This window comes from Dermochelys coriacea, chromosome 25 (assembly GCF_009764565.3).
Source record: "Dermochelys coriacea isolate rDerCor1 chromosome 25, rDerCor1.pri.v4, whole genome shotgun sequence".
Classification (NCBI taxonomy): domain Eukaryota; kingdom Metazoa; phylum Chordata; order Testudines; family Dermochelyidae; genus Dermochelys; species Dermochelys coriacea.
Genome location: NC_050092.1, coordinates 10,827,051 through 10,853,019, shown reverse-complemented (window position 1 = coordinate 10,853,019; position 25,969 = coordinate 10,827,051). Strand labels below are relative to the sequence as shown.

The window sequence follows — 25,969 nt, the reverse complement described above, 5'->3', positions numbered from 1 at the left end:
TGCAAACTGGATACAATTAACTTAGGCTTGAATAGAGACTGGGAGTGGATGAGTCATTACATAAAGTAAAACTATTTCCCCATGTTATTTCTCCCCCCACCCCCCACTGTTCCTCAGATGTTCTTGTTAACAGCTGGAAATGGCCCACCTTGATTATCACCACAAAAGGTTTTCCTCCTTCCCTGCCCCCCCCTTCCTGCTGGCAATAGCTCATCTTAAGTGATCACTCTCCTTACAGTGTGTATGATAAAACCTATTGTTTCATGTTCTCTGTGTGTGTGTATATAAATCTCCCCACTGTATTTTCCACCGAATGCATCCGATGAAGTGAGCTGTCGCTCATGAAAGCTTATGCTCAAATAAATTTGTTAGTCTCTAAGGTGCCACAAGTCCTCCTTTTCTTTTTTGCGAATACAGACTAACCCGGCTGCTACTCTGAAACAAATACCTTTGAGGATCCGGGCCCTAGGAGCCTAAATCTCATTGAAAACCAATGGGATTTAGGCTCCTAAATCAAACAGATGCTTTTGAAACTGTTACCCCAGTCAGAATTTGGATGTAGATCTCTAGTGGCAACAAGCCAGTGCTTCAGTAGGAGTTCTCTTGAATTCTCCTGCCTGTTCCACCCTCTCCCTTCCCTGGTGAGACAATTTGGCGGAAGTTCCACTGGTCCCATTTTCCATTACTCTAAGCCTTATGTAGTCTTTACATCAGCTCCAAGTGAGAGATTGAGTCTGCCACTGGGCCCTCTCCACAGAGGTGAATTTCAACCTAAGTAAGGGTACTTTTGACTATTGCCCTTCAGTTCCCTATTGTGGTTGCTTCAAGAAATGTATCTACCTGCCTGAAAATCCTGCTTTTGCTGCTCTCTGGAGCGCCCTAGTGGCATGTTCATAACACAGTCTGGGCCACCAGACTCGGATCCTTCTTCTGGAAGATGGATGTGCCGGGCGGTTATGTTAGTATTAGGGCTGTCAATTAATCACGGTTTACTCATGCAATTAACGCAAAAAAATTAATCACAATTATTCGCACTGTTAAACAATAGACTACCACTTTAAATGTATTAAATATTTATGGACGTTTTTCTGCATTTTGAAATATATCGATTTCTAATACTACACAGAATACAAAGCGTATAATATTATTATTTTTGAGTACAAATATTTGCACTGTAAAAATGATCAACAAAAGAAACAGTATTTTTCAATTCACCTCATACAAGTACTGTAGTGCAATCTCTTTAACATAGTCAAAAGTAAGTATAAAGTGAGCACTTACACTTTGTATTCTGTGTTGTAATTGAAATCAATACATTTGAAAATGTAGAAAACACCCAAAAATATTATTGTTTAGTAGCGCGATTAATTGCGCAATTAATTTTTTTAATCGCTTGACAGCCCTAGTTAGTACCCTGAAATTTGCTTATATTTTCCCGCTCCTGCGATTAGGGTAGCACCTCCACTTTTTGAATGCCTGGGGCCAGACATAAAAAGACCTCCTGGGAATTTCTATTTTCCCCTTCCTCCAGGAAAGCTTGTCTCTGCAGTTCAAGGGTTCTTTCCCCTACTTTTCCCTCTCCTCCCGCCATTCTCCCTAAACACGCACACTTTCAAATCCCCAACACAACTTCACCTGAACATCTCTACTGACAAGACAGGCTGGAATGAATGAGGGGAGGAGGTATGACTCTTTCATAAATTATTAGCAAAATAAACAACAGCATTAATATACATATATTTTATATACCACTGCATCTCTGCAGATCATATCGACTTCTCCTCTGTTTCCCATTTCGATGCTTGTGAAGATCCAGAGACATCTGTCTATCAAGGGATTCTAATGGTGTGGTAGGTAAGCACCTAAGACAGCTTCAGAAATAACTCCTTTTGCCAGCTATAGGGACACAGCTCGGAGTTAAATTACAGTTCGCGTTTCATTTTATCTAGCCATCTACTTGCAGAGAAGATTAAAATAAAGTGATCCATTTTTGCACCTTAAAAATATTCCTTTGGCGGGTGGGGGTACAAGCACAAGCTAAAATTTTTAAACAGTCGCCTTTTGAGATTTAAACATATGCAATTTGCAAAGTCTGTGATTCTTACAATCATCGTGTGGAGAAACAATTGGATGATTTATACTTAGCGTAGATTGAATCCAAAGCAGAGTAAATGTAAATACAAAGCAAAGTCTGGTAGGATCACCGCTCTTTCCTTGGCTGCTAGAGCTTCGTCAGGCATTATCTTTGTTGAAGAACTGCCCTGATTCCCAGCGTTCGGCCATGGCATTCTTGTGGCGAGTCACTCGGGTGCTTTCTAAAATCTAAAATTAAACACAAAATTATAGACAGATTCCTATGCACTGGCTTTTTATTTTTACAAGATTGTGTTTGTTCCCTGACCTTCCCTTCCTCCCACCATCCCCACGCTCCCCCTAAATCTTAGGCCTAAAATTTTCAGCAGCAGCCACTGATCTGAATTGTCTTAAATTCTGTGTGCCCAATTTGACATGTTTCTGTCTTGATTTCAGAAAATTGACCACCCACAGCTCATGGAAAATGTGACTCGTGGTGATTCAAGTTGGGCACCTGAGAATTAAGTTGGAGGTCACTTCTTAAAAATCAGGCCCTTACAGAGGGAGGTGGTGATAAGGCACCAGGCCTGCTCCCATTGAAATCGGTGGGAGTTTTTCTTTTGAACCAGGTACATCTGCCAGACTGACCCACTAGTTACACATTTCTACATGCACAGGGTTAATCCCAATAATTTTCCACCCTGCTGTTAACTGTCACTGCACAGGACAGACGGACTGACAGCAAGCAAGTGAAATCAGAATCATTGTGACCATATCTATAAACCTCTGGACACAGGAAGTTCCACTGATCAGAGACAGATGTTGCAGGGAAAATGCCTTAAACAAGCACTGAGTAGGGCCGGGCTGCTGATACACCTGTTCAGCTAAATCCTGCCCCCCCTGTGCAGAATGAGAAAGCAGGATCTATCTAGTATACTTACATGGCTCCCATTACTGTAATGTCTAAGGTTTTCACACTTTTTAACGTATTTATCATCCCAACACCCCCATGAGACAGGGCAGTGCTATTATCCCTATTTTACAGATGTGGATCTGAGGCAAAGAAAGAGTAAGTGACTTGTCCAAGGTCATGCAGGAAGCCTGTAGTGGAGAAGGAAATTGAACCTGAGTCTTACTTAATTATTTCCGTGCCATTGTGAGGGCCTCAAGCTCCTCCTTCTCTGTCTGTGGCACATAACAGTCTAATCTCCTGTAAGCTCTAATACTTTGTTCTCATTTCAATTGCTGGGTTAGTGAGCGAGTGCTGGGTGGTGTTGCCCTGTGATATACAGGAGTTCAGACCAGTTGATCTAGTGGTACCCTCTGGCTTTAAACTCCATGACTCCCAGGTTGTAGGCTACTAACCACCAGACTGTCCTTCCTCTTCTTTTCCAGGAGCGTTCACTCTTGGAGATGTCTCTGGCAGCCCACTCCTCCCTTCCATGAGGCCCCGCTCTCATGCTTGGAGAAATTTTTGTTGCCTAAGTGCTGTGTTTAGTCAGCCCAATTCAGCTGTTTGGCACTGAAGATGCTCTTTATTAATACATGAAGTTCGGAGAAGAATTTTCTATCCCCAGCAGAGACCAGCTCTCTGCAATGTTCCAGCGTATGCCAGGCCTAAGCCACTGCGTGGACGGGCACTGAACACTACAGGCCTGGTTCACTGCTGCCCATCACCTTATGCCATCTGTGCCAGATGGGTGTAATCTGCTACCATTCCGGCTGAGTAGCCTTTTACATCCCTTTGGCACTAGGGTGACCAGACAGCAAGTGTGAAAAATCGGGATGGGGTGGGGGGCAATAGGTGCGTGTATAAGACAAAGCCCCAAATATCAGGACTGCCCATATAAAATCGGGACATCTGGTCACCCTATTTGGCACAGATGTCAACGACAACACAAGGTGCAGAGTAGCAGAGAGTCAAGACCCTGTCCGTTTCGGGTATATTTTAGTAACATTCCTTTTCCATCAGATGACTTGAAACTTTAGGAATTTAACATAGTGCATTTGGGATGTGTGTCCAAGAGGACGAATAAATGAAGGCTCCCCAAAGCCTGAGCTCACAAAACTAAACGTAGAGTTGGATTGAGACTCAAATCAGGACTTCCCAAAGTTGTTCTGAGACCCAGGCTCAGCCAAGAAGTGTCTCAGCCTCCAGAAGCTGGATTCCCATCTGATCTTCCCCAATGCTGGAGGGTGTTTGGATCAGGCCCATTCCTAATGAACTCGCTACTAGTGTTAACCCACTGGAGTTTCCCTTCACCCCAGCTGGGGCTGGCTCCTAGCACAGTCTGACCTTGGAGCGAGAGACTGTCTAGAAAAAAAGCTTCTATTTTATTCCTCTCACAATGGAATAACTTCCTCCATGCAAAGCCAGACAAAGCAGCTTCACTGTTTAAGGATAGGCTTGTTATCGCTCTCCCTGCCAACCACCACACCCTGTGCGTTCCACAGCCACACATACAGGTGCCCTCACAGTTCTCTTTCAAGAAGTGCCTGTTGGCGTGGGACTTGACATTCAGAGCCCTGCTCAGTGATTGAAATCTTCCTGGCTAGAAGGGGCCATGAAAATGGGTGCCAGAGAAATGCAGATGTGGTCTGAACCCTGTGGGTATTTGCAGGGAGGGAGGCGGGTCAGAGAAGACAGAGGAAGTCCAGAGGCAGCGCTGAAGCGTCTGATGTACTTTACCTCTGCGTTGACTTCATCGCTTGCTTCAATGCTTGCATACTGTAAGAGGGGGAAATAAAAGGTCAGATGAAAGGAACCTGGCAGAGAAACAGGGAGGGTGATCAAGAGAAGCCAGGCACGAGGGGCAAACCCCCTACAGAGACAGATTGTGCTGGGTCTGCATAAAGTGTGTGTGGAGGGGAGGGTTCAAGGAGGCGAGGCACAATTGGGCTGTGGAGCACAGACCCCACACACTGCCAGCCGTCCCAGAGTGGGTGGGTAGGAATAGGGCCCAGGCATAGCTCCCGCTGCAGAACTCGCTGGATGCAGAGGGGAACCCACACCTCCTCAGTGGCTAAGGGTATGTCAACACTGCCATCAGAGGCGTGACGGCAGCATGCGTGGCTGTGGCCAAACTAGCACTGATCTACCTAGCTCCCAGAACAATAGCAGTGATGTGGCAGCATGGGTCCAAGCCCACCCAGCCCGTTGGGGACGTATACAAGCGGCTGCCCGTGCTGCCACAGCTTCACTGCTATTGCTAGCAAAATCCAGGCTTGTTTGGGTAGAGCTACATGTGCAGTTGCCCCTCTGCGGCACAGACAGACCCTCAGTCAGTGCAGCTGCTGCACCGTCTCGCCAGCCTCCCTCCCTGCAGGATCTGGGCACCCACTGATGAATGTATCCTTCCCACAGGCCCTGGAAATAGGCAGGTTTCACAGGCAGGAACCTGAGCTGAGTCACACCCGGGGAATCTGCGGCAGAGCCCGGAATAGACCCCAGATTGCCTAAGCCCTGGCTTGGTGCCTTAACCTCCAGCTTTGCCAACCATCCAAGTGACAGGGCTTCCAAATGACACAGGGCAGCATGGGAGGCTCAGCCTCTCCTCTCACAGCCAGCATCACCCACTACATCGACAACATTTCATTGCCTTTTATACCCGAGCAACTGCACGGTCATGCTTCCCACACCCCAGCCTGCTGCTAGAAAGTGACTGTGATCCAGGCCAGCCCCGAGGCTGCCAGACTGGAGCACTCACCTTCCTGTCTTCCTTCAGCTTCCTCTTCTTCTCATCCCACGGGAGCCCCGTGGGACCGTCAGGGGCTGTTTCAGAGGCGTGTCTGCCTGTGTAGCCCTGATAGGGACTGGGCACATTAGATGGAGGGGCTGACCCCAGCGTCCCTGACTGGTGCGAGGCAGGAGCAAAGACGGGTGATTCGGTCACCCAGTAGCTGTCAGCGGTGCCCGAGGCGGCTTAAAGAGAAAGATACACGTGCAAAGGGAGCAAGTACCAGGGATGTGTTTTCACAGGTCATTGGGCCCATAGGATATAAAAACAGGTGCAAGGTCTCAGGAGTTTTCCTTTGGCCTGGGCCCAGAGTTCTGACCCACAGCTGAGCACCCCCAGAATCCAGAGGTGTCTTGGGTCTGCTGTCCCTGTTCTGACCCATCTCTAATTCTATTAAGACCGTCCTCTGTGCTTTCTCCACCCCAATACTGCCTCCACCCAGGCAATCTGGGCTGGATCCAAAGCCCAGTGAAATTGATGGAAAGACTCCCAGGGACGTCAGTGGGCTCTGGATCGAGCCGCTCTGTGCTCCAGTAATGGAATCCCTGCCTAAGGAGGATTAAGTGTAGTAGAGACACCAGGCATTATTTGCTAACAGGATACAGGTATCCTACTGGAGAGCTGAGTAAATCCTTGCAGGGAGGAGTTTCTTTGCCCCCGCACCTGCACCCAGTTCTGCCTTCAGGGATGTTTACCCCAGAGGTGTGGAGGGGATGTGGCATTTTTAACCTTTACTCTGTTTGATTGCAGCTGGGCAGTTTGCAAGACGTGACTGGATTCCAAGGGGTGTGGGAGGCTGACACCAGAGAGGTATGAGCAAACGGGAAGGTGCCCTGGCATAGCATCTGCCTGAGTCAGACCGGGAGGCGCTCCTTGAGGAGATGCTTGTTCGCTGGAGATGGGGCTTGAGCCATGAACTCTGGATCTGGATTTGAATTCAAACGTGGGAAGCGGTGGGGTGGAGTAGGGGAGCATGGATTTGGGGTCCCAGTTTTGGCCCAGCGCTTAATCACTTGTGAGCCCTTCTCTTAGGCTGCAGGCTCCTTGGATATCCATTGAAGACTAAACTCCTCTCTGCTCAGAGGACCAGCACCAACTCTGTGCACCAACTAAAGCCTAAAGGCCTGGTTCTCAATTATTCCATTCCTGGGCTTAGGACAAGGATGGAGGGAAGGGAAGGTAGGCTGGTTGTGCTCCTCCAATTCTGGGCCTGTGCAGGGACCTGCCCAATGGTTCCCATGGTCCCCTAGGGACCTTTGGAAGCACAGAATAGCTCTTGGCCATGGCTCCAACCCACCTGCTATACTGGGAACTGGACCAGCCCAGGAGGCTGCCTGAGTGGGTTCGGGGGAGAGGGGGGCAAACATTGTCCCGGGGCTGTTTCCACTCACTCTAAGGTCCCTTTATGCAACCAGGGCAGATAAAAGGGGCCCTGCTGTCACCAAGAATCCCGGGGCATAAGGACATTGGTGATGCATAGGACTCATGCTGGCCCTCTGCAGGGGGCTGAATGTCACCCCAAGGGAGTGAAGCCCCATAGTTCTGTCTCTCTCTCCTCACCTGAACTCTGAGATGAAAGCTGAGACCGGAAGCCCTTCTCCCGGGCAGAGCTGTCATCGCTGGCTGGAGAGAAGCTGTCTCTCAGCAGCCTGTGCCTCCACTCCTCCTGCAGCTCCTGTTCCCTCTGCAGATTACTCCGGATCTCCTCCTCGATCAGCCAAGATGTCTGGGGCTTGCACTTCTTTAGGGTGTACTGGTCCTCCTGGGTGCCGACTGGCTCCAGCATCTTTTCCTTTCCGAACAGGCCCTGCGTCCCCTGGTCACTCACAAAGGAGATCTTGGGTTTCCAGAACGGAGTGGCGAAGTATTCCTTATGCACCCTGACCCTCTCCTCCGGACTTGCTGTGGAATCTGTCTTTTCTGTAGGGTTCGGGCACCTTGCCCCAAAGGAATCCTCATCCACCAATTTGCTGCAACTGCCGGAGGGCTGACTGCATGACAGCAGCTCATCCACCGTGCTTCTCTTACTAGTGTTTAGCGTGGAATATGGCTGATAAGCCTGGAAGCTTATTAGATTCACGTTGTGGTTACGGACTCTCTTTCCATCTGTGGTGCTCTCCGTGGGACTGAAGCTGCCATCCACGGCTTGCTCTAGTGGAAATTTGCTGTTCAGGGTCCCCCTTAGGTCCTCTGATTTCTTTGCAAACGCTGGTTTGTGTGGGGTCGGGAAGGCATCCTCCTGCTCAAATACTTTCTTGCGCTCACCCAGTTCCTGTTGTGTCCCCTTGTCATATATCCCCAGTAGCCTCCCTTCCTTCTTCAGATCTTCTTCCCGCTTGGTTTCCTGCTCGATCTCCCTCTGGACGTAAAAGGAAACATGGCCTTTGTCTTTCGCTTTCCTGGAGGAAGATAAAGAGAAAGAAGTGGAGAGGAGGGGCTTGGTCTGGATTTCCACCAGCTCATTGCTGCTGCTCAGTCTCTGGATCCCTCTCTCTTTCCGTAGGCTTTCCTCCCTCTCCATTGCCAAGCGGATTTCCCGTTCAATGGGCGTCTCATCCCTGGCCTTCAGCTCTTTGGCAGGATCCTGGTTGCCGGCCTTCAAATCCAGCTGAGTGTCGAAGACCTCATTGGACATGCTTCCATCGCTAATGTAACCCACGCTGGACTCATTGGACATTTCACCCAAGCCGGAGTCCACGTCATCTCTGAAAGATGCTTTGGTCAAGCTGGCCGTTCTCCCATTGGGATCTTCCCTTTCTATAGCAGTCTTTTTGGGAGCATACAGCTCCTCCGCCATGGGTGTCTCGTACGCCATATCATACCCATTGATCTCTCTCTGGCTGGGTGCATCGGCATTGTCATAGCCCATAAACATCTTCACCACGCCCTCAGCGCAGTGCCACTCTCCCTCAGAGGTGTTCTGAGCTGGTTCTGGCTTTGGAGACATAACTTTCTGCCTTGGGCTGAAGAGTGAGCTTGGGTTAGTCTTTTCCAGCATGAGGAACTGTTGCCGGGCAGCAGCAAAGTTGATCTGCTCCCTGTCTATGTTTTCAGGGTCGACGGGTGTCCTCACTTGCTCTGGGGAACGGCTATAAAAGCAAAGGGCAAAGCTGGTGGCATAGCCTCCTCCCTGCTTCGCCTCACTTCTACTGGCTGAGCCTGTGTTTAGAGAATCCAGCTCCTCTATGGAGTTCCACTTCTCAGCCATGGTGGAGCTTCTCCTCACCACCTGGCTTTGGATTACCTCTTTCCTCTCCTCTTCAAGCTCTTTTGCTTTCTCGGGCGAGATGTCCAAACTGGTGAGCGGGTAATTCGGCTCTTCCTCATCATCAGAGTATAGCTTGGATGGCTTCCTCTCCTCTTTATAAGCCCTGACATCATACAACATCCCTGACGTCACGAGCTCTAGCTTGGACTCTCTGTCTGGAGGTGGAGTCCAGAGATCCCTTCCAGCATCCAGGGAGTTTGTTGCAAGTTCAGATCTGTCTTCTGGCAGATAACTGGGTCTCCAGTCGTGGCCATTTTCAGCCTTCCATTTGCCCTGGCTGTAGGGAGCAAACTCATCATTGCTGCTCTCAGCTCTCAATTCTGCAGACAAGCTGCCTTGGTGAGTGTTGTATTTAGGAGTCGTGTGAGGAAGATGGAAGATCAGGTTTCTGGTGACTCTGTCCATTTCCTGGGGCGATTCCTCAGGCAGCTCTTCAGAAGCGTCTTCCTGGACTCTGAGTTGCTGTTCAGCTGTGGGGTTAATCGCAGGTTCCTCGTACACCTGAAGGCCTTCTGCATGAAAGATGTTTTGCTGTCCCTAAAGGGGGAGAGAAGTCACATGTTAGAGAGAAACACAAGAAGCATAAGTCACAAATGAGTCTGAGAATGCTGCTCATTCTCCTGACCCCAGTGTTTCATTCTGACCCTCTGCTGATCAGTAGCTAATGTCCAGGGCCCTACAGGGCAGCTTCCTAGTGAAGGAAAATTCAGTGATGCAGAATATGGCTATATTCTAAGTGTAACTTGTTTTATTTACACATATATACCAGTTCTGGAGCAGAGGTGGTCAAAGAGCATGCTGGGAAACCCTCCAGGAATCTCAGCCCAACACTAATGTCTGCTTCCCCGGGAGAAACTCTGCATCAAGAATTGCCTCAAATCAGAGTCCATGGCAGGCAGCAAATTCTCATGCTGCTCTCACGGCCCCTTCTCTCCTGAAGCGGCCCCTATACAAAAACCTTGCATAAGCCAAAACTAACAACAACACTGCATGTCTTCTTAAGAATCAAAACTTGCTCACACACTCAGAACTTGGAACAGCGCCACGTGGTGACAGCTGCCATAACCCACATAATGCTGTGGAAGCTGTGAGTGGCACCACACCTGGGGTGTGTACACATTTTGGGGCAGCATATGATGAAACATATTGAGGAAGTGGCTGCTGTGTATGTAACATCACTGCCTTCTACTGGAGAGAATCTGGATTGCTCAACTGTGTGTCAAAGGCCTTATATTGCTGGCACAAGGGATTCTCCTTTAGCTCAGTGCTACACACCTCTGTGCCTGGAGCAGGAGGATCTGAGTTCTTCTGCTATAAGTGGTATAAGGCTTGTGATAGACCCAGGCCAGTTGGGTACAGCAGAGGAGCAGAAGGCAGATATACTGGCTACTGGATGAACAGGTTTTTGTTCCCTGACTGACCAGAGCAGCGGCTGCTCCAGGCTAATGAGAACACCTGACTCCAATTAATCTGCAGAGTCAGGTGAGGTCATTAATCTAATGTGACTACCTGACTCTAATTAAGGCCCCTCTGATAATATAAAAGGGCTCACTCCAGTCAGGCAGAGAGGAGTGGAAGTGTGGCTGAAGGGCTGGTCAATGAAGATACCCTCAAGTCATTGGTAAGGGAGCCTTAAGGTAAGGGAGAAGCAGGAGAGCTGTGGGGAAATGGCCCAGGGAAATGTAGCAACTCTGGCAGTAAAAGGTTGGCTGCCAACAGCTGCTACCATCAGGGTCCCTGGGCCTGGACCCGGAGTAGAGGGTGGGCCCAGGTTCCTCACAACCCACTGCTACAGAAACACCTCCTGGGAGGGGAAAACAGGCCCCTGTCAGGACAGGAGGCTAAACTGTTTTGGCATGAGGCAGTAGGAGCAACAGAGACTATGGGAGTTCTCTCACCAACCTCCATTGCTGGCTTATGATGAAAAGGGCTCAGAAGACTGTATCCCTGGCCCTAGAGAGAGAAGGGCTATGTGGAGGGTTGCAGCGAGCCTCTGAAGCTAGCATAAACTGCCTGGAAGTGCGGGACCCATGGGTACAAGGTTGGAGCTCTGCCACAAGCTATAAGGCTGTGGTGCTGAGCACAATGATTATGTTAGCCCATGGGTGCGTTATGGACACAGGATGTTCAGAAATGAAGGGAGTGGGATCATATTTAGAGAAGGCCTAGGCAGGGAAAGACAACCAAGCTCAGACAGAAAAGGGGAATGAAACTGTGGCTGGAAAAAGAATGTCACTTAGCAGTCACATTTTGTAGCCCTTGCAGATTTCCCCTTCTCAAGCTGGGGAAAGATAAGTGCCAGCAACTAAGACATATATTTGAAATGATCGAAAGGGTGCGGATCATAAACATAGTTCCATGGCTCATAAACTGCAGCAAACTTTAACCCAAGTATCGTGCAAAACTGAAATAAATTCCAGCCCTTGACCTTGGCTTTTATGCCTTCTCATGCCAATTGTTCATTATGAAATCTGCTGAGGGTGGTGACGGCAGCAGGAGGAGCTATGCTAATCCTCTGACTATAAACCAGTTACTTCCTGTGTTTTTTTTCAGGAGCTATATTGCATCCTGGGTCGATCAGTGGAGCACACAATTCTCAGGGATGGGGTGCTCCACAAAGATCTACGCAGTGGATTCATTTATGTATTGGGGTGTGGATGGGATGCCAATGTACCTATGTAATAATCCGTTCCACACATGTCAGCAGGAATCTAACCTTTCAGCACCAAAACCAGAGTTCTCTGTTTGAGCTAAAGGGGACGCACCATCCAGGGGTCATAAGTAGCCACCTGTTATAGTAGCTGGGGACACTAGAAGGAGACTTGATTACACGTAACAAGTAAGAGCCTGATCCAAAGCCCAATGAAGTTAATAGAAATAGCTTCAGGAGGTTTTGCATAAGGCTCAAAGTAAGTATATTGCACCTTGAACATAAGAGCGGCCACACTGGGTCAGACCAAAGGTCCATTTAGCCCAGTATTCTGTCTTCCAGCAGTGCCCAATGCCGGGTGCCCCAGAGAGAATGAACAGAACAGGTAATCATCAAGTGATCCATCCCATTGCTCATTCCCAGCTTCTGGCAAACAGAGACTAGGGACACCATCCCTGCCCAGCCTGGCTAATAGCCATTGATGGACCTATCCTCCATGAACTTACTTAGTTCTTTTTTGAACCCCGTTATAGTCTTGGCCTTCACAACATCTCTTCACAACCTTGACTATAGGTTCATAGGCTCTTGACGCCATCAGGCTCTTGACGACCTTACGATCATCTAGTCTGACCAGCTGTATAACTCAAGACAGAGAAACTCACCCACAATTCCTGGATCAAGCCCATAGCTTCTGCTTTGAGGAGATCATTTACAAAGATACCCAGTCTCGATGTAAAGATGTCAAGCGCTTGAGGATCCCCCAGCACCCTAGGTCAGTTGTTTCAATGATTAATGCCCCTCACTTTTAAATATTTGCACCTTATTTCTAGTCTGCAGCTTCAGCTGCCAACCATTGGATCTTGTAATGCCTTGTACAGCTCAATGAAAGGGCCGCTCTGATGCAGCTGCATCTCTCCCAGCTGTGACGTTGCTGCGGTCAGTAACCTGGTGTCACCTGCTAAGGCTAGACATTACATGGAGTTTAAATGCGTCAGGCATGAAGAAGGGACAAGCCCCATGTTTGAGTTATCTGAGGGACAGCTCTGCCAGCCACTAGAGAACTTTGCACAGCTGTTCCTCCTTTGCACATACAGTTAATTCAGCCTCCCAGCTGGAAATTAGGTAAATATTATGACACCCCATTTTACAGTGGGGGAAATGGATTGACAGATTAGCGCAAGAGACTAGGGTGTAGAATGGAACTCGCTTCTGAGAGTAGAGGCCAGGAGTCCCGAGTCCCGCTCCTAATCACTACCCGCCATTCCCTTTCCTGAATGAGAACCCGGGAGTCCTGACTCCCCATCCCCTACTCTAACTACAACACCTCCTCTCTGGCAATGGTATCTACAGCCCTTCCTACTGAGTGACTGGTGCAGAACATCTGCTCCAAGCAGAAGAGTCCCCTGGAGCTATTTCAGACTTGTTCGGAAGCCAGTTCTGCAGACCTTTTGGGCAGCCACTGCCCCCAGCTGAAAGGGTCAAATTCACACCTGGAGACAGCAGGTGCAATGCCACTGGCACTGAAGCCATCTCTGCTCATAGCATGTCTGAATGGCTCCCATAGGCTTTTCACTGCACAGACACTGACCTGCTTAGAGAGAGTCACTGGGTCAGCAGGTGTAAGGCGCTTGATTCCAGGGATGGATTGGGCCCATTGCACACTGACAACTGAAATCCAGTGCAGCTGCAGTTCCCAAGGGTTTATACTCAGCTGAATTCTTATGACTCTCATTTCATACTGGTGGGTAATTATCCTTCCTTTATAGCTCCTGACTACACAGAGATTGGAAATGTATCATCCTCCTGTAGCTTATCTCCTGTCCGGGGTCAAAAGTCCCTGCTGGGAGTAGCTTTGCCGTTGTGGAATGTGGGTGGGTGCCAGCAAGTGGTGAGCACTGCACACGTCAGTGTGCCCCAATGTGCCCTCCACGTTACTCCCATGGCTCTGCCACGGAGTGAGCCGCCAGCTGGAGCAGGCTCCTGGCACTGGATTGGAGTGGAAACGTTTTCCAAAGCCCAGAGCTTGAATGGGAAGTGCGGTGGAGTCAGGCACATCAATCCTTTTGAGGATCTGTACTTCCGGGGTAAAGTTCTGTTGAAAGTCAACAGACTTGGACTCCAAAGTGGGCCTTTGAAAACATTCCCCTATGTCTGTGACGCTAACCCCTGCACTGTTGCAATGTAGTATCGGATGGGAAAGGATCTTAGGGACTAGTGATTTGGGTTGACTCCATTTTTGGGGTGCTCAGCATGAGACATGTTAAAGGAGCCCGATTGTCAGACAGCACTCAGCAGATCAGGCCCCTGTAAGGTATCAGAAGCTGGGCACCCGGAGACCAGAATCACTTTTGGAAATCTTGGCCAAGTGGGTGAGACAAGGGAGGGGCAGGTAGGAAATACGTTCTGCCCAGTTCTACCACAGACCTGCTGGCAGTGCACAAGTGACGTCCCAGCTCAGTGCCTCAGTCTCCCCATCTGTACATTGGGGATAATGATACTTACCCACCTTTCCAAAGTGCTGTGAAGTCTACAAAGGGAAGCCTCAACAAAGAGCATGAGAGTCTTATGCTGCTTCTGGCTCCCTGCTTCTGGCTTTTGTGCAGTAGGGCGGCAGGCAGGAAATATGTCCCTGGATAATCCCCCACCCATGATGCACGCACAACTCCCTGTACGTCACACGTGCACGGGATCCACATATGCAGCGCTCTGTGCTTTGAGAGGGGACAATGTCACAACCATATTCCTGACCTGCACCCTCTACTCCTAAACTCCCTGCCCCACTCCCAGGGAGCCTGGGAAGTGGAGCGTGAAAAGAAGCCCTAACTCTTGGATGGATGTCCATAATCCAGTACCTACATCTGAGTAAGGCCCACACCCACTTCCATTGTCTTTGGAAGTGACAGGGCTCTTTACTAGTCAATTTCATGCCAGATTTCTCAATTACAGAGGGAGGAACATTGTGAGGGGAGCTGATCAAGCAGAGGATCGGGGGGGAGGGGGCTGAGGGAGGGATATGGGTTAGTGCTGACAGTAAGGGACAGTGGCACCAGGACTCCTGGGTTCTATTCTTGGCTCTTCCTCTGAGAAAAGGGGTGGGGGGAAAGGGGATAGACAGCAAATGGGGCGTGTGTAAATGTGAAGGAGAGTTTGGTGATGCTGAGTGATTCAGCGGATGGTGGGATTCCCCAAGGAAGGTCCCCCACCCTGGGGATTCCCGTAGTGGTCACTGCGTAGCATTGTAAAAAGAAAAGGAGTACTTGTGGCACCTTAGAGACTAACAAATTTATTAGAGCATAAGCTTTCGTGAGCTACAGCTCACTTCATCATCCTGAAGTGAGCTGTAGCTCACGAAAGCTTATGCTCTAATAAATTTGTTAGTCTCTAAGGTGCCACAAGTACTCCTTTTCTTTTTGCGAATAGAGACTAACACGGCTGCTACTCTGAAACCTGTCATTATGCGTAGCATTGTGTCTCCAAACAGAGCTGGAAGAAGATTCTCTATGGGGAGCAGTAAAGCAGGTGGCCGGGAAAGGGAAGGTTTGGGGCAAGCCTCTGCTAGTTGTGGGGTTCACTGCCCTGGAGTTTGGGGGTGAGAATGAGCAGAGAACTGGCGGCCTAGGAGTGGAGGAGGGAGGGGATGAGAGACCATGGACAGGAGCCCAGAGACCAAATCCTACTACCCCTCCCCCAGTTCGGAGAATTTGGTACAGCCAAGAGGGAGGGAATCCCTGCCTTGCTGTGATCCTGCTGTTGAGGAAACTCATCTGCTGCCCACGCCCTGGCCAGGGCAGAGTAACACGTACCCTGCAAGGGTGCTGGGCGAAAACAGGTTGTCAATACCAGTGCAGTTGGATCCAGACCCCCCCACTGCTGCATGCCCAGTGACTCCCCACTTGTAGCTCTGGAGCAGTGCTGGGCCACAGCAGGATGGGCAGAGGTGGGTGTAGCTGTGAATCATGGGACGTTTATGAGCATTATAGATTGGGGCTTCTCATATTTAAAGGGCCTTCTGGGAGAGAAGCCAAGGAAGCAATGGGGCAACACACCAACCCTCCCCAGACCCTGCTCCTTACTTCCCCCTGCCCTCCAGTTCCTGGCCGGTAGCATGCCTGCAAAGAGAGGCCAGAAGTAGCCCCATCACCTCGTTACTGTGAGAGGATGAGCAGGGAGCGACCCGCCAGGGCGCTGGCATTTCTGTAGCATTCATGGACTGCTCAGGGTCTGCACTGCGAATCTTAAAAAGGGCACCGAAGTCCCTGGGGCCATTGCCCAGAGCAAGTGCCGCACACGCTAGTACCCAGCAGCCCCTGGGGCCTTTGCCTAGACCCAACATCGCCTCCTCTATTACCCAGAAGCCCCTGGGGCTTTCCCCAGACCAAGCACCACATCCTCTATTACCCAGCAGCCCCCGGTCCCTGCCCAGACTTGACACCACATACTCTACTCAAACACAACGGGCTTGGTTCTTGCTCCTTTTATGCTTGAATCCTGACCAAAACATACACACCGAGCACCCACAGGCATCCATACGCAGACACTCCCACAGGTGCACACACACACACGCAGACCCATTCACACACGTGAGCATGTTCACACTTGCAGGACTGGTGTACAGCCAACGCATCCAGTGCAGAGTAAGCGTTTGAGAGTCCTGGCTACACGCACTATAGAAGAGCTAGGCTTATTATTAGTAGCAGTAGAAAGTTATACAGGAGCAGCAAAAGCTAACGAGGCCCCCACCCCTGATCCAGGCCTCCCGCCCCACCCAGAGCACAAAGCACGTACTGTCAAAGGGCCCCTCCAGCGCGGGCGTTCTGGTTCCCCATGGCCATGGAGACCCCTTAGGGGGCATTCGGCTGGGCTGGTGTTGGTGAGCGAGCGTGTTTTTGAGCTATGCAAGTGACGGCCTGGGGGCAGGGAGGGGTGACGCTGCCGGAGCAGCCAGGAGACCACGGGCTGCATTGCCCTGATAAGCTCTTGGCCCCAAGTCAGTGGAGGAATTCCAAGAATTCGCCTGGGCTCGCTGTTGGAGGTCAACAGTTGTTGAACCTGAGTCTGGTTCCCTGCTCCCTCCCCCAGCGTGCACCTCATCATGATGACCTGCCCTTTGCAGTACCCTGGAACTATCCAGCACCACCCGCAGGCCTCAGCGGAAGAGAGCCAGGGCAACAGACCTGGCCCTTCCCTGGCAGGCCTAGCATTGACTGCATCGAGAGGTGGCTTTTGATCCTTTGTCCTGCAGGCCGGAATGCCCTGAGACATCTGCTGGGACACTACTCACTGCCCCAGCAGAGACACGGGCTCCATGATTTAATACATTTTACGCCATCCCTTACCATCCATCACCTTCTCTGTCAGCATCAAACTAGACTCTCTTAGATACCAACACTAGTGAAGCCCTAGATCTGAACCATCCTGAAATTTGAGGGAAATCTTGTGGCTAAAATATTTTTCCTACCTCTGCCACAGGTTTGCCTTATGACTTTGGGCTTGTCACCTCCCCTCTCCGGGCCTCAGTTTCCCCATCTGTATAAAAGGGATGATGATGACCCATCGCACGAGTAGGGTTGTGACGGTGAGTTCATCAGTGCAGAGCAGCGCATTGCCCAAACAAAGCGCCACATTCTCTATTACCCAGCAGCCCCTGGGGCCTCTGCCCAGCCAAGCACTACATTCTATGTAAAGTGCTTGCCCATGTAAAATGCTTGGAGCTTCTCTGACACACGGCACCGAAGGACGATGGTTGTCTGGATCCAAAGCTGGATCTGGAATTTGCCACCTGCATCTTTGTAACTGTCACCCATGTAATATAAATTGTCCAAGGGCTCGGGAGATTATACAGCTCGTTGCAACATCAGCCAGTGCGTGGGAGACACTGGATTAGTGACTGTCAAGTAGATATACTAGAACAAAGCCCCAATACCTGAGCATGGTAATCAGAGCTCTTTGCCTGTGGCTTACTGCCAAGGAGGAAGCAAATTCCTGGAAAGGGCAGGAAAATGCCCAAGAGCCCTTGCAGGGTACCAAGCAGGCCTCACTCAGCAAACACTTCAGGAGGAGGAAGTGGGTTCAGGCATACGCATGGTCCTGTTTACATTATGGGCGCCTCTCCCCAGCCAGGATTCCTCCTGTCCTAGCTGTGTATGATGTCTGATAACCCGAGTGTTTGCTCTTGCATAGCTGGGATGGGAGCTCTCGCCAGCCTCCTGGTACCCTAGCCCCTGAACGCTCAGCTCTGCAGCTGCAAAGCTTCCTGGGAGAGGGCTTATTCCTCGGGAGTCTTTCATTGGCTGCCCTGGTGCTCCCAGCCCATGCCAGCCTGGGGATCTTGGGAACCAAGCTCTGGCCTCTCTTGCCTCCCCGAAGGATGTTGCGCTAACTTGGAAGCCTCCCCCGAGGACTGGTACCGTCACCTCACCCTACTGTGCCAAGGACCAGTTGGCGGGAGGTGCTTCTGGGCTGCTCTTACTAAAATCTCAGCAACAAATCACATCTCCTGGAGGCAAGACCAACAAGGGGAAAGGGGAAGTCAGACTAAAGAGAGAGGCCTGCCCTTTCCGTGGGCATGCTGAGGCAATCAATGCCTCTCTGCTCGTTCTCTGCAGAGGATCCCTGTGCATCCTCCATCGAACAAGCCAGCAGCGGGGGCAGGAGAGGGGGTGTTCTCTGGCATCCTTTGAGTTCACCGGTTGGGGGAAAGCCTGATGACACTCACAGCACCACCTTCTGGAAGTGCCACCTAGTGTGAGCAACAGGTAAACGGCAGCACCCCATACCACCTGCCAATAGACAATGGCACCAGACAATAGCGCCCCCCCATACATAGCGCTGCCTCCTGATAGTGCCGTCCATGGCCCCCTCCTGACAACGGCACGCTGCTTCGACCCCCTTTAAGGCCAGTCCCACCCCTGTGCTTCTCCCAGGCCAGAGAGGCCTCCAGAGAAGCCCCACGTTCCAATCCCTTGAGGGCCAAGGGGTGTCCGGGTGGCTTGGTGTTTCTTAGCAGCTGATCCATGGTGGTTCCATGGCCTCTTCCGTTGTTTTATAATTGTTATTATTACTTAGTATTTGTATTACTCTGGCACCTAGGAGCCCCAGTCAGAGCCCAGGTACCAGGTGCTGCACAAACATGGAACAAAAATCCCATCCCTGTTTTGACTTCCTGCCCCATTTGGAAGCTGAACAAGAGAGGGGAAAACCCGCTCCCCATGGGGGCATGGCAGAGGAAAGGGAAAACAGCAAGTTCAGACCATGCCCGACCCACCTAACCCTCTGCCGGGCCCTGGCCTCTCCCCCAGCATCAACGTGGTGTCTCAGCAGAGGGACAGGGCCAAAGCGCTTCTGAGTGTGTGTAAATGAGAGAGACTGAGAGCGAGAGAGAGACCGAGAGAGCGACACAGCAATGCCCCCACCCCTCCCAGCCAAGCCCCCATCACTCGGACTTCCGACAACGCGCCCAGAGCGCCCGGCCCTGATGCTGGCGTCAGATTTAGGCATCGCTCCCAGCTAGGATCCCTGCTCACAGCAGAATCCAGCCTCTCCTTTTCATTTGAAAGCATTTTGCCTGGGAGAAGGAAATACTGAAACCCTAGATCGGGATTTGTTTACTAAGCTGTAGTTGAAAATCCAGGTGTTCTAGGTAAGCTCATGCCCCCTGATTGACTTGCTCTGCTGTGACCCCAGTGAAAAAACACTCCCCAGCCTGGCCTTTCAGTCGCTCTCCTGGTGCCTCACCCAGCTCGGGCAGGGTTTTTTTTGTGAATGTCCCTCTTGTTTTTCACTGCCCAGCTGTGCAAAGGCAGATGTGTTCTGGGCAGGGAGCACGGGGTTTAGTTCCCCATGGATCTGAAACTAAGTCCACTGTCTGTTAACGTGGGTAAGAAAGATTCCCCACGCTGAGGACGAGGGTGGGTCCAGTTCAAAATCTGGAGCTGGGATTTCTGGTGCCCCTTGGCAGGTGTCACCGATGCTCGAGCTCTGGGTCTCAGAGCCCTGGGGTGTGTCACAGAACATGGACATTTCAGGCAGCTTTAAGTGGAGCGCAGCTACTTAACGCAGCAGGTGAGTGCAGGCAGAGGACACCTCCCAGCTGCTGAGGGTTTCTCAGAAGGTACCTGGTGTGTGGCTGAATATAGCAGGTCCCTGCCGCGCTGGTGAGTGGACCAGCTGCGTCTGGGTAGAACACACCTGCAGCAGGTAAGTCCAGGAAGGACGCTCCCATTTCACTGCAGTGCTCCAGGTAGGTGATTTAGGCTCTCACTTCCCCCTGATGTGAAGGGGATGCTGATGTTCACATAGTCCTGATCCCAGGAGGGCTCCCTGCACGGAGCTCTCCTCTTACACTGGTGAGTGCCAGGCAGCTGTTAAAAAGCCAGCAGCTTCCAGGGGAGCGGTGAACTAACCAGTCTGTCCGGTGACAGCCAGGGTCACTTGGAGGTAACAACAGCTGATGTGGAATGTAGCCAAGCACCGAAATCCTGATTCCCAGTCCCCTGCTTAGCCTGCTAGAGAACTCGCCCCAAGAATAGAACCCAGGGGTCCTAGCTCCCAGACTCATCTACGCTAACCATTGGACCATACCCCAAACCAAACCCTGGAATAGAACCCAGGAGTCCGGATCCCCAACCTAACTTTCATAGACTATCAGGGTTGGAAGGGACCTCAGGAGGTCATCTAGTCCAACCCCCTGCTCAAAGCAGGACCAATCCCCAATTTTTGCCCCAGATCCCTAAATGGCCCCCTCAAAGATTGAACTCATAACCCTGTGTTTAGGGGGCCAATGCTCAAACCACTGAGCTATCCCTACTTCCAAACGCTAGGGCACACTCCAGCCCAGGGATGGAAAGGCTGTAGGACCCAGGAGTCCTGGCTCACAAGTCCATCTCCCCGCTGCTCTAATCACTAGGTCACACAGCCTCCTCTTAGCGCCGGGGTGAAGAGTCACATGAAGAAACAGCCTAAGAATGTGTCACCATTGCTCTTACCTGTGCCCTGGGCTCCAGGGAGGCACAGAGGACCTGCCACGGCGGGGTGTATTTAAACATCTTCTCTCGGCCCCTGGAATCACAGCTTGTGCCAGGAAGGCTGCCCTGCAGCACACAATGCTGGGTCCTAGGCGAAAGAGCAGCAATCCAGGGCAGACCCGCGTCCGTCAGTCTGTCTGTGATGAGGCTCCTAGCCTCTGCAGGTTACCACAATCCATCAGTGCGTAGGACTGATTGGAGCAGAAAGAGAAAGGGGATTTAGTCTGTTTACACCTGGCATGGGAGCGACCAGTTATTCTGGAGCCAATCCCAGCTGGCGAGCACTCCTCCTTCCACTTCCTCTCTGGGTGCTGCAGGGAGCTGGCTGCACCCTCTTAAGCAAGAGCCACACGACACGCAGCAGGAATGGGGAAGACAGCCCAGCCAAGGACCCTGCAGGTGTGGGTCACGGGGGGGGGGGAGAGGAAAAGCCAGGTGAACCTCATCGCTGCTCTCTTCCCTTGTGCTTCTGAGCTCCTAGCCAACCCTCGGAGCCTCTGCTGTCCTGGTTGGGGGTCCCCACAACTTTGTCTGCTTTAGGTTGTGTGTGTGTCTGTGTGTGTGTGTGTGTGTCTCTCTCTCTCACACACACACACACACACACACACACACACACAAACTCCCTGGGAAACCTGGACCCCAGATTGTCATCTCCAAAGGCAGCAGCCGGGCAACATTAACACCACAAAAAGAAAAAGAGTACTTGTGGCACCTTAGAGACTAACAAATTTATTAGAGCATAAGCTTTCGTGAGCTACAGCTCACTTCATCGGATGCATCCGATGAAGTGAGCTGTAGCTCACGAAAGCTTATGCTCTAATAAATTTGTTAGTCTCTAAGGTGCCACAAGTACTCCTTTTCTTTTTGCGAATACAGACTAACACGGCTGCTACTCTGAAACCTGTGATTAACACCACAGCATCCCACCTATCCCCAGAATGAGCCTGGGATGATCAGAAAGGAGCGAGTGTCCCTGGGAGAGGTGAACTGGCTGTAGGGGGTGGGTGGGAAAGGGGCGGGCGGGACAGGGAAACAGAGGGAAGGGCTGGGCCTGCCTCATCTGCGTGCCCCGGGGTCAGGGGACAACAGTTTCCAGGCATCAGCCCTGAAGGAGGCGTCACTTACACCTGTTTCTTGTGCATGGTTCTGGGACCAGCCATGTTCAATGTGAGCCCCCAGGTCCCTTGAGGGATGGGCAGGCAGGTGAGTTCCCATGCGGCTGTGTATAACAGGGAGCTGGCTGGCTCTCACACACCTAAATCCTGGCAAGGGTTTAGTCTCGTGCTTTAACAGGGTGTCTATGCAGAAGAACACCCAGCTAGCTTTTTGGCAAAGGCTGGGCACAGTTTCTGATACGTCCCCTGTACAGGGATAGACTAACAGGTCACTCCCATCATCGCTGTGATCTTATGAGCCACACGCATACATGTGCTTGGCGCGCGTCTGTGAACATGTATGATGCCTGAGTGTGTGAGAGACAAGCTGAGGTTGTCTGATTACACGGCTTTCCCTGCCTCCTGCACGTGTCTGCGTCTTGTGTGTCCCTACGACACACAGAGCTGGAGCTGGCCCCAGGTTCAGGGATAGAAATTGACAAGAAAGCCGCAGAATTCCGGGGCCACTGGGATCCAATGATCTGAAACACATGGTGGCCGGGAGGCCTGGACTGTCTGATATTCCTACTGATCAGATCTAATTTACCATAATGTTGCTTCCTCAACAGTAGAGAGGTCCAGTGGCATCCGGAAATTAACCCTTTGGAAAATCCCTTTCATTCATTCAGCCCTGGAAATCAGCTCCTTTCCCCGCCCCTGCAAGGAATGGAGCCTCCCCTAGTGGCTCAATGTCCCTTTCCTTGTTTCCCAGCCTGGCCCCAGCCCCGTCCTATCCTGCCCTAGCCACGCCCTATGGCACAGAATGTGGCGCTTGATCAGGTCTTGTTTGCCAGGGCCAGGGAGAAGTTATTTCCTGGTGTTGGGAGAATGAAACAATCTTGGACGGTTGCCCTGAGTGATGGATTTGCTCTCGCCACCTTAGGTACATGGAGGAGTCTCTTCTTTCTTCCTTTGTCTGACATGCACAAGAAAAAAAGCAAGGGCAAGCCTTGGAACACACAGGCGCCCACACGTTGCTCCTGCATCCTGGTTGTGGTTGAAGTTAGCTTAGCTGAGGGGATATCCCCTCTGACTCCTCCGGAAGGCTGATGGCCTTTCTCCTTAGGCTCGTGCTTGTCTGCTATGGGACACCTGCTCCCCACCCCACTAACACCCGAGACTCCTCTGCCCCATGGCCACACTTGTAAGAAGAGATGGTGCTGAAGTGCAAGGTTGAAATGAAGGGAGATACCACTGATGGATTGCAGATGACGTCTTGGAGTAAAGCAGTAGCCAGCATCTCCAGTGGCTTTGCTCTTTGGGTTTGGTCAATCAGTTGAGCTTGGCATGGAAACCAGTGGGTAGACAGGATGGGAAAGCTCTGAATGGGAGCAGAGTCGCTCTGTCGGGGAGCAAAGGATCATGAGACCCTTAAAGGCTTGGTTACACCCCGCGGCCTTCTCTAGATGGCCCAGCAGGCAGACGGCACTTGGATCATGCAGCAGCAAGAAACAACCGGACGCGGGGTCATGCTTTGCCGTGATGTGATTTCGCCTGGCTGGAAACAATCGGACGAACGGTGAAAGAAGAGGGTAGGAGCAGCTGGGACTTTCTGATCCTCAAGCCAGTGGACGTCTGTCGACACCATAAAGCCACAGCAGAGTCAAGAGCGTCTGGCTCCGAAGTCCAGGGCTGGAATGGCAAGGGGGCCTAGTGGTCAGGATCAAGGTGCGTTGGCAGAGCAGGACATGAGGAGCCCAGGACAATGTTGGGGTGGGGGTGGGAAGGGGCTTGAATGTCAGGAGGATTGAGGGAGCTCTAGGGAGTGTCTGACCCTAGCTGAGAGGGGCCTTTACTCTGGGGTCAGGGGCCGGACAGCAGGTCGAGCTGGCTCAGTACAAGGTACTTGCTGGACCCTTGGCTGTTTTCAGCCTTGCTGGTGCCGAGCGAAACCCAGAGATTGCACCTCTGACCTTTACTCTGGATGTGTCGAGTTATGGGGAATGCAAAGGCCTCTGGAAAGGGGTGGCAAAGCAAACCTGAAAGTGCTGGCGAGCAGCGCTGGGCCTCTGGGGTCCGGGGGGGTCACTGGTAGACCAGCCGTCCAGGGCGAGAAGGGAATAGAACTGAATGGAGCGTGGCAAAGTCTGGGTCTAGAATCCAGCCGATCGCTCTCCCGGGCTGTTCACACGGGACTCCTATTGCGGCTGCAGCCCAGCACCTAGAAACGGGCCGGGGTTTATTTGAGCTGTTTTTTCCCCTGATGATAAACCCAGATTCAGTAACAATGAGGAGGCCTCGTCTGTCATCCCTGTCACAGTGTGGTCGCCGGAGGGGCTTTTCCGGCCTCACCACCCACACCCCTGCTCTCCTTCCCCTCCATCGTGTTTTATTGTATTCTTCCAGCAGGTCCCAGCCTGTAGTGGGGTTACATCATGTGACAGGGCCCAGCCAGCTTCCCCACGTGCTTCAAGCCCAGGGCACAGTCCAAACTGCATCTGCTCTTACCTGTCAGTTTGTATTCAGCCGTAGCCCTGCTTTGGTTCATTGACACCCTTGGTCAGCTGCCTGGCCTCCCGTTAGAGCCTAATGAATAGACACTGGTGGGTGTGGGTGCTGAATAAGCTCCTGGTTCAGTACACCTTCCCCTGGCCTCAATGTGCTGCAGAGGGGCAGTTGCATTAGCCCGTCCTGTAACTGGGGAAACCAAGGCACAGAGCGGGGCAGCGCATGTCCAAGGTTACCCGGCAGAAGTGCAGTGGATTGACAGCGCTGTGCCCACCCTATAGGCTGCTGGGGCTTACTATGCTCTGGTGACTGCTCTGGGATCACCGATATCACAGCTGGCCCATGCCACCAACCACGTTGCTTTCTGGCTAGCCAGAGGCCCTCTTAGGCTCCAATGGGGGCAGGAGCCAGCTCCGGCCTTTGAACCCCCCTGATGTTTTCAGAATTGGGTTTGGCTTCTGAAGACAAGGGGCCATTTGCAAAAGGTGGAACTGGATTTGGGGTTCAATCTCCTCCCCCAAACCTGGGTTTGGATTAGGGCCATTGGGAAAGTCAGCGTTGAGGTGTTGCACACCCCCAGAGTTTGGGGTGAGGGGCTGGTCTGGCTTTCGCTCCAGGCACCTCCCTGCTTAGCCCAGCCAGGCTAGAGCAGCTCCCTTGCCAGTAGGGCTCCTCGTTCAGTCCTGGCAGTGTCTCCTGCTGGCAGGGATCAGCCTGTGCGAAGAGGCGGGCGAGCTCCCTGAGCTGCCCTTCCCGACAGCGCAGCTCAATCCTGTGAGGGTGCTGAGTGCCCCGTTAGTGCCCAGCCCCCTGCGGGATCAGGCTCCATGGACAGCTGCCTTCTGCAGTCCCTGGTGCATCTGGGGAACTCCAGCTCTTGCCGGACGATGCAGGAACCCGGCGGAACTAGCCAAGGATGGAGGCGTCTCCTTCCATGCTGGGGCAGAGGGGCTCTGGCAATGCCCTGCAATGAAGACAGGAGCCAGGTCTCCTGGGCTGGGAGGTGGCAGAAGCCAAATGGAAGAGCTACTCACATACTTCTGCCTGCCATCCCCACCCCTGCGACCCAGGAGCAGCCCAGCCCAGGAGGATGGACACACCGGATCTTAAACATTTCAGAGAAGCGATAGCTCCCCTGCCCCGCCCTGCTGCACCGGATAGTCACTCACCTGCTGTGGGTGCATCTCTGGAGATTCCCACGGGGGGCGGGTGCCTCCAGGATCACAGCCCTGTGGCCCTCAGTCCGCAGCTGCAGGACTCGGCAGGCCTGAGGTTCTGGAGCATCTGTTGGCTAAAGCCGGGCTTTACCGGGATTTGCAGGCAACAATGGCTGATGGCTGGGCAGAGACCCAGGAGCTGACAGTGGAAATGCCAGCCCGGGTGCTGTAGGGAAGGGCAGACAATGGGGCAGAGGGGTGCTGACAGTGAGACCATGGGAATGTTGCTGATCAAAGGAAGGGCTTTAGCCCTGACAACAACCTCCCGCCTCCCCCCGCCCCTCCCCCAGCTGGAACAAACAAAATCATCAGGATAAAAAGGGACACAGGAAAGTTCTGCATCAGGGCAGGAAGAGCCAGAGCCCGGCGCCTCCTCCTTTACCCCCAAGGGCAGGGAAG

General features: G+C 51.9%; 1 protein-coding gene and 1 long non-coding RNA gene across 4 annotated transcripts; one reads left to right on the top strand and one right to left on the bottom strand.

Moving 5' to 3' along the window:
* Window positions 1-1,781: 1,781 nt before the first annotated feature.
* On the bottom strand, window positions 1,782-21,056 carry LOC119848400 (mitotic spindle positioning). Of its 3 annotated transcripts, none has more exons than XM_038384165.2 (5): window positions 20,713-21,056; window positions 7,371-9,615; window positions 5,781-5,995; window positions 4,763-4,801; window positions 1,782-2,322 (listed from the first exon to the last, which is right to left on the bottom strand). In XM_038384165.2, exons 1-5 carry the CDS (start codon window positions 20,770-20,772, stop codon window positions 2,233-2,235), a joined length of 2,649 nt encoding a protein of 882 aa, XP_038240093.1. In that variant the 5' UTR covers window positions 20,773-21,056; the 3' UTR covers window positions 1,782-2,232. The 3 variants fall into 3 exon arrangements, with proteins under 3 accessions (XP_038240093.1, XP_043358366.1, XP_043358367.1); XM_043502431.1 differs by lacking the exon at window positions 20,713-21,056 and adding an exon at window positions 13,317-13,475; XM_043502432.1 differs by lacking the exon at window positions 20,713-21,056 and adding an exon at window positions 9,845-9,982.
* LOC122457447 lies at window positions 16,730-24,130 on the top strand. Its single transcript, XR_006276966.1, has 2 exons — window positions 16,730-19,924; window positions 22,475-24,130. It is a non-coding gene; the product is annotated as an uncharacterized LOC122457447 (long non-coding RNA).
* The last annotated feature ends 1,839 nt before the right edge of the window (window positions 24,131-25,969 follow it).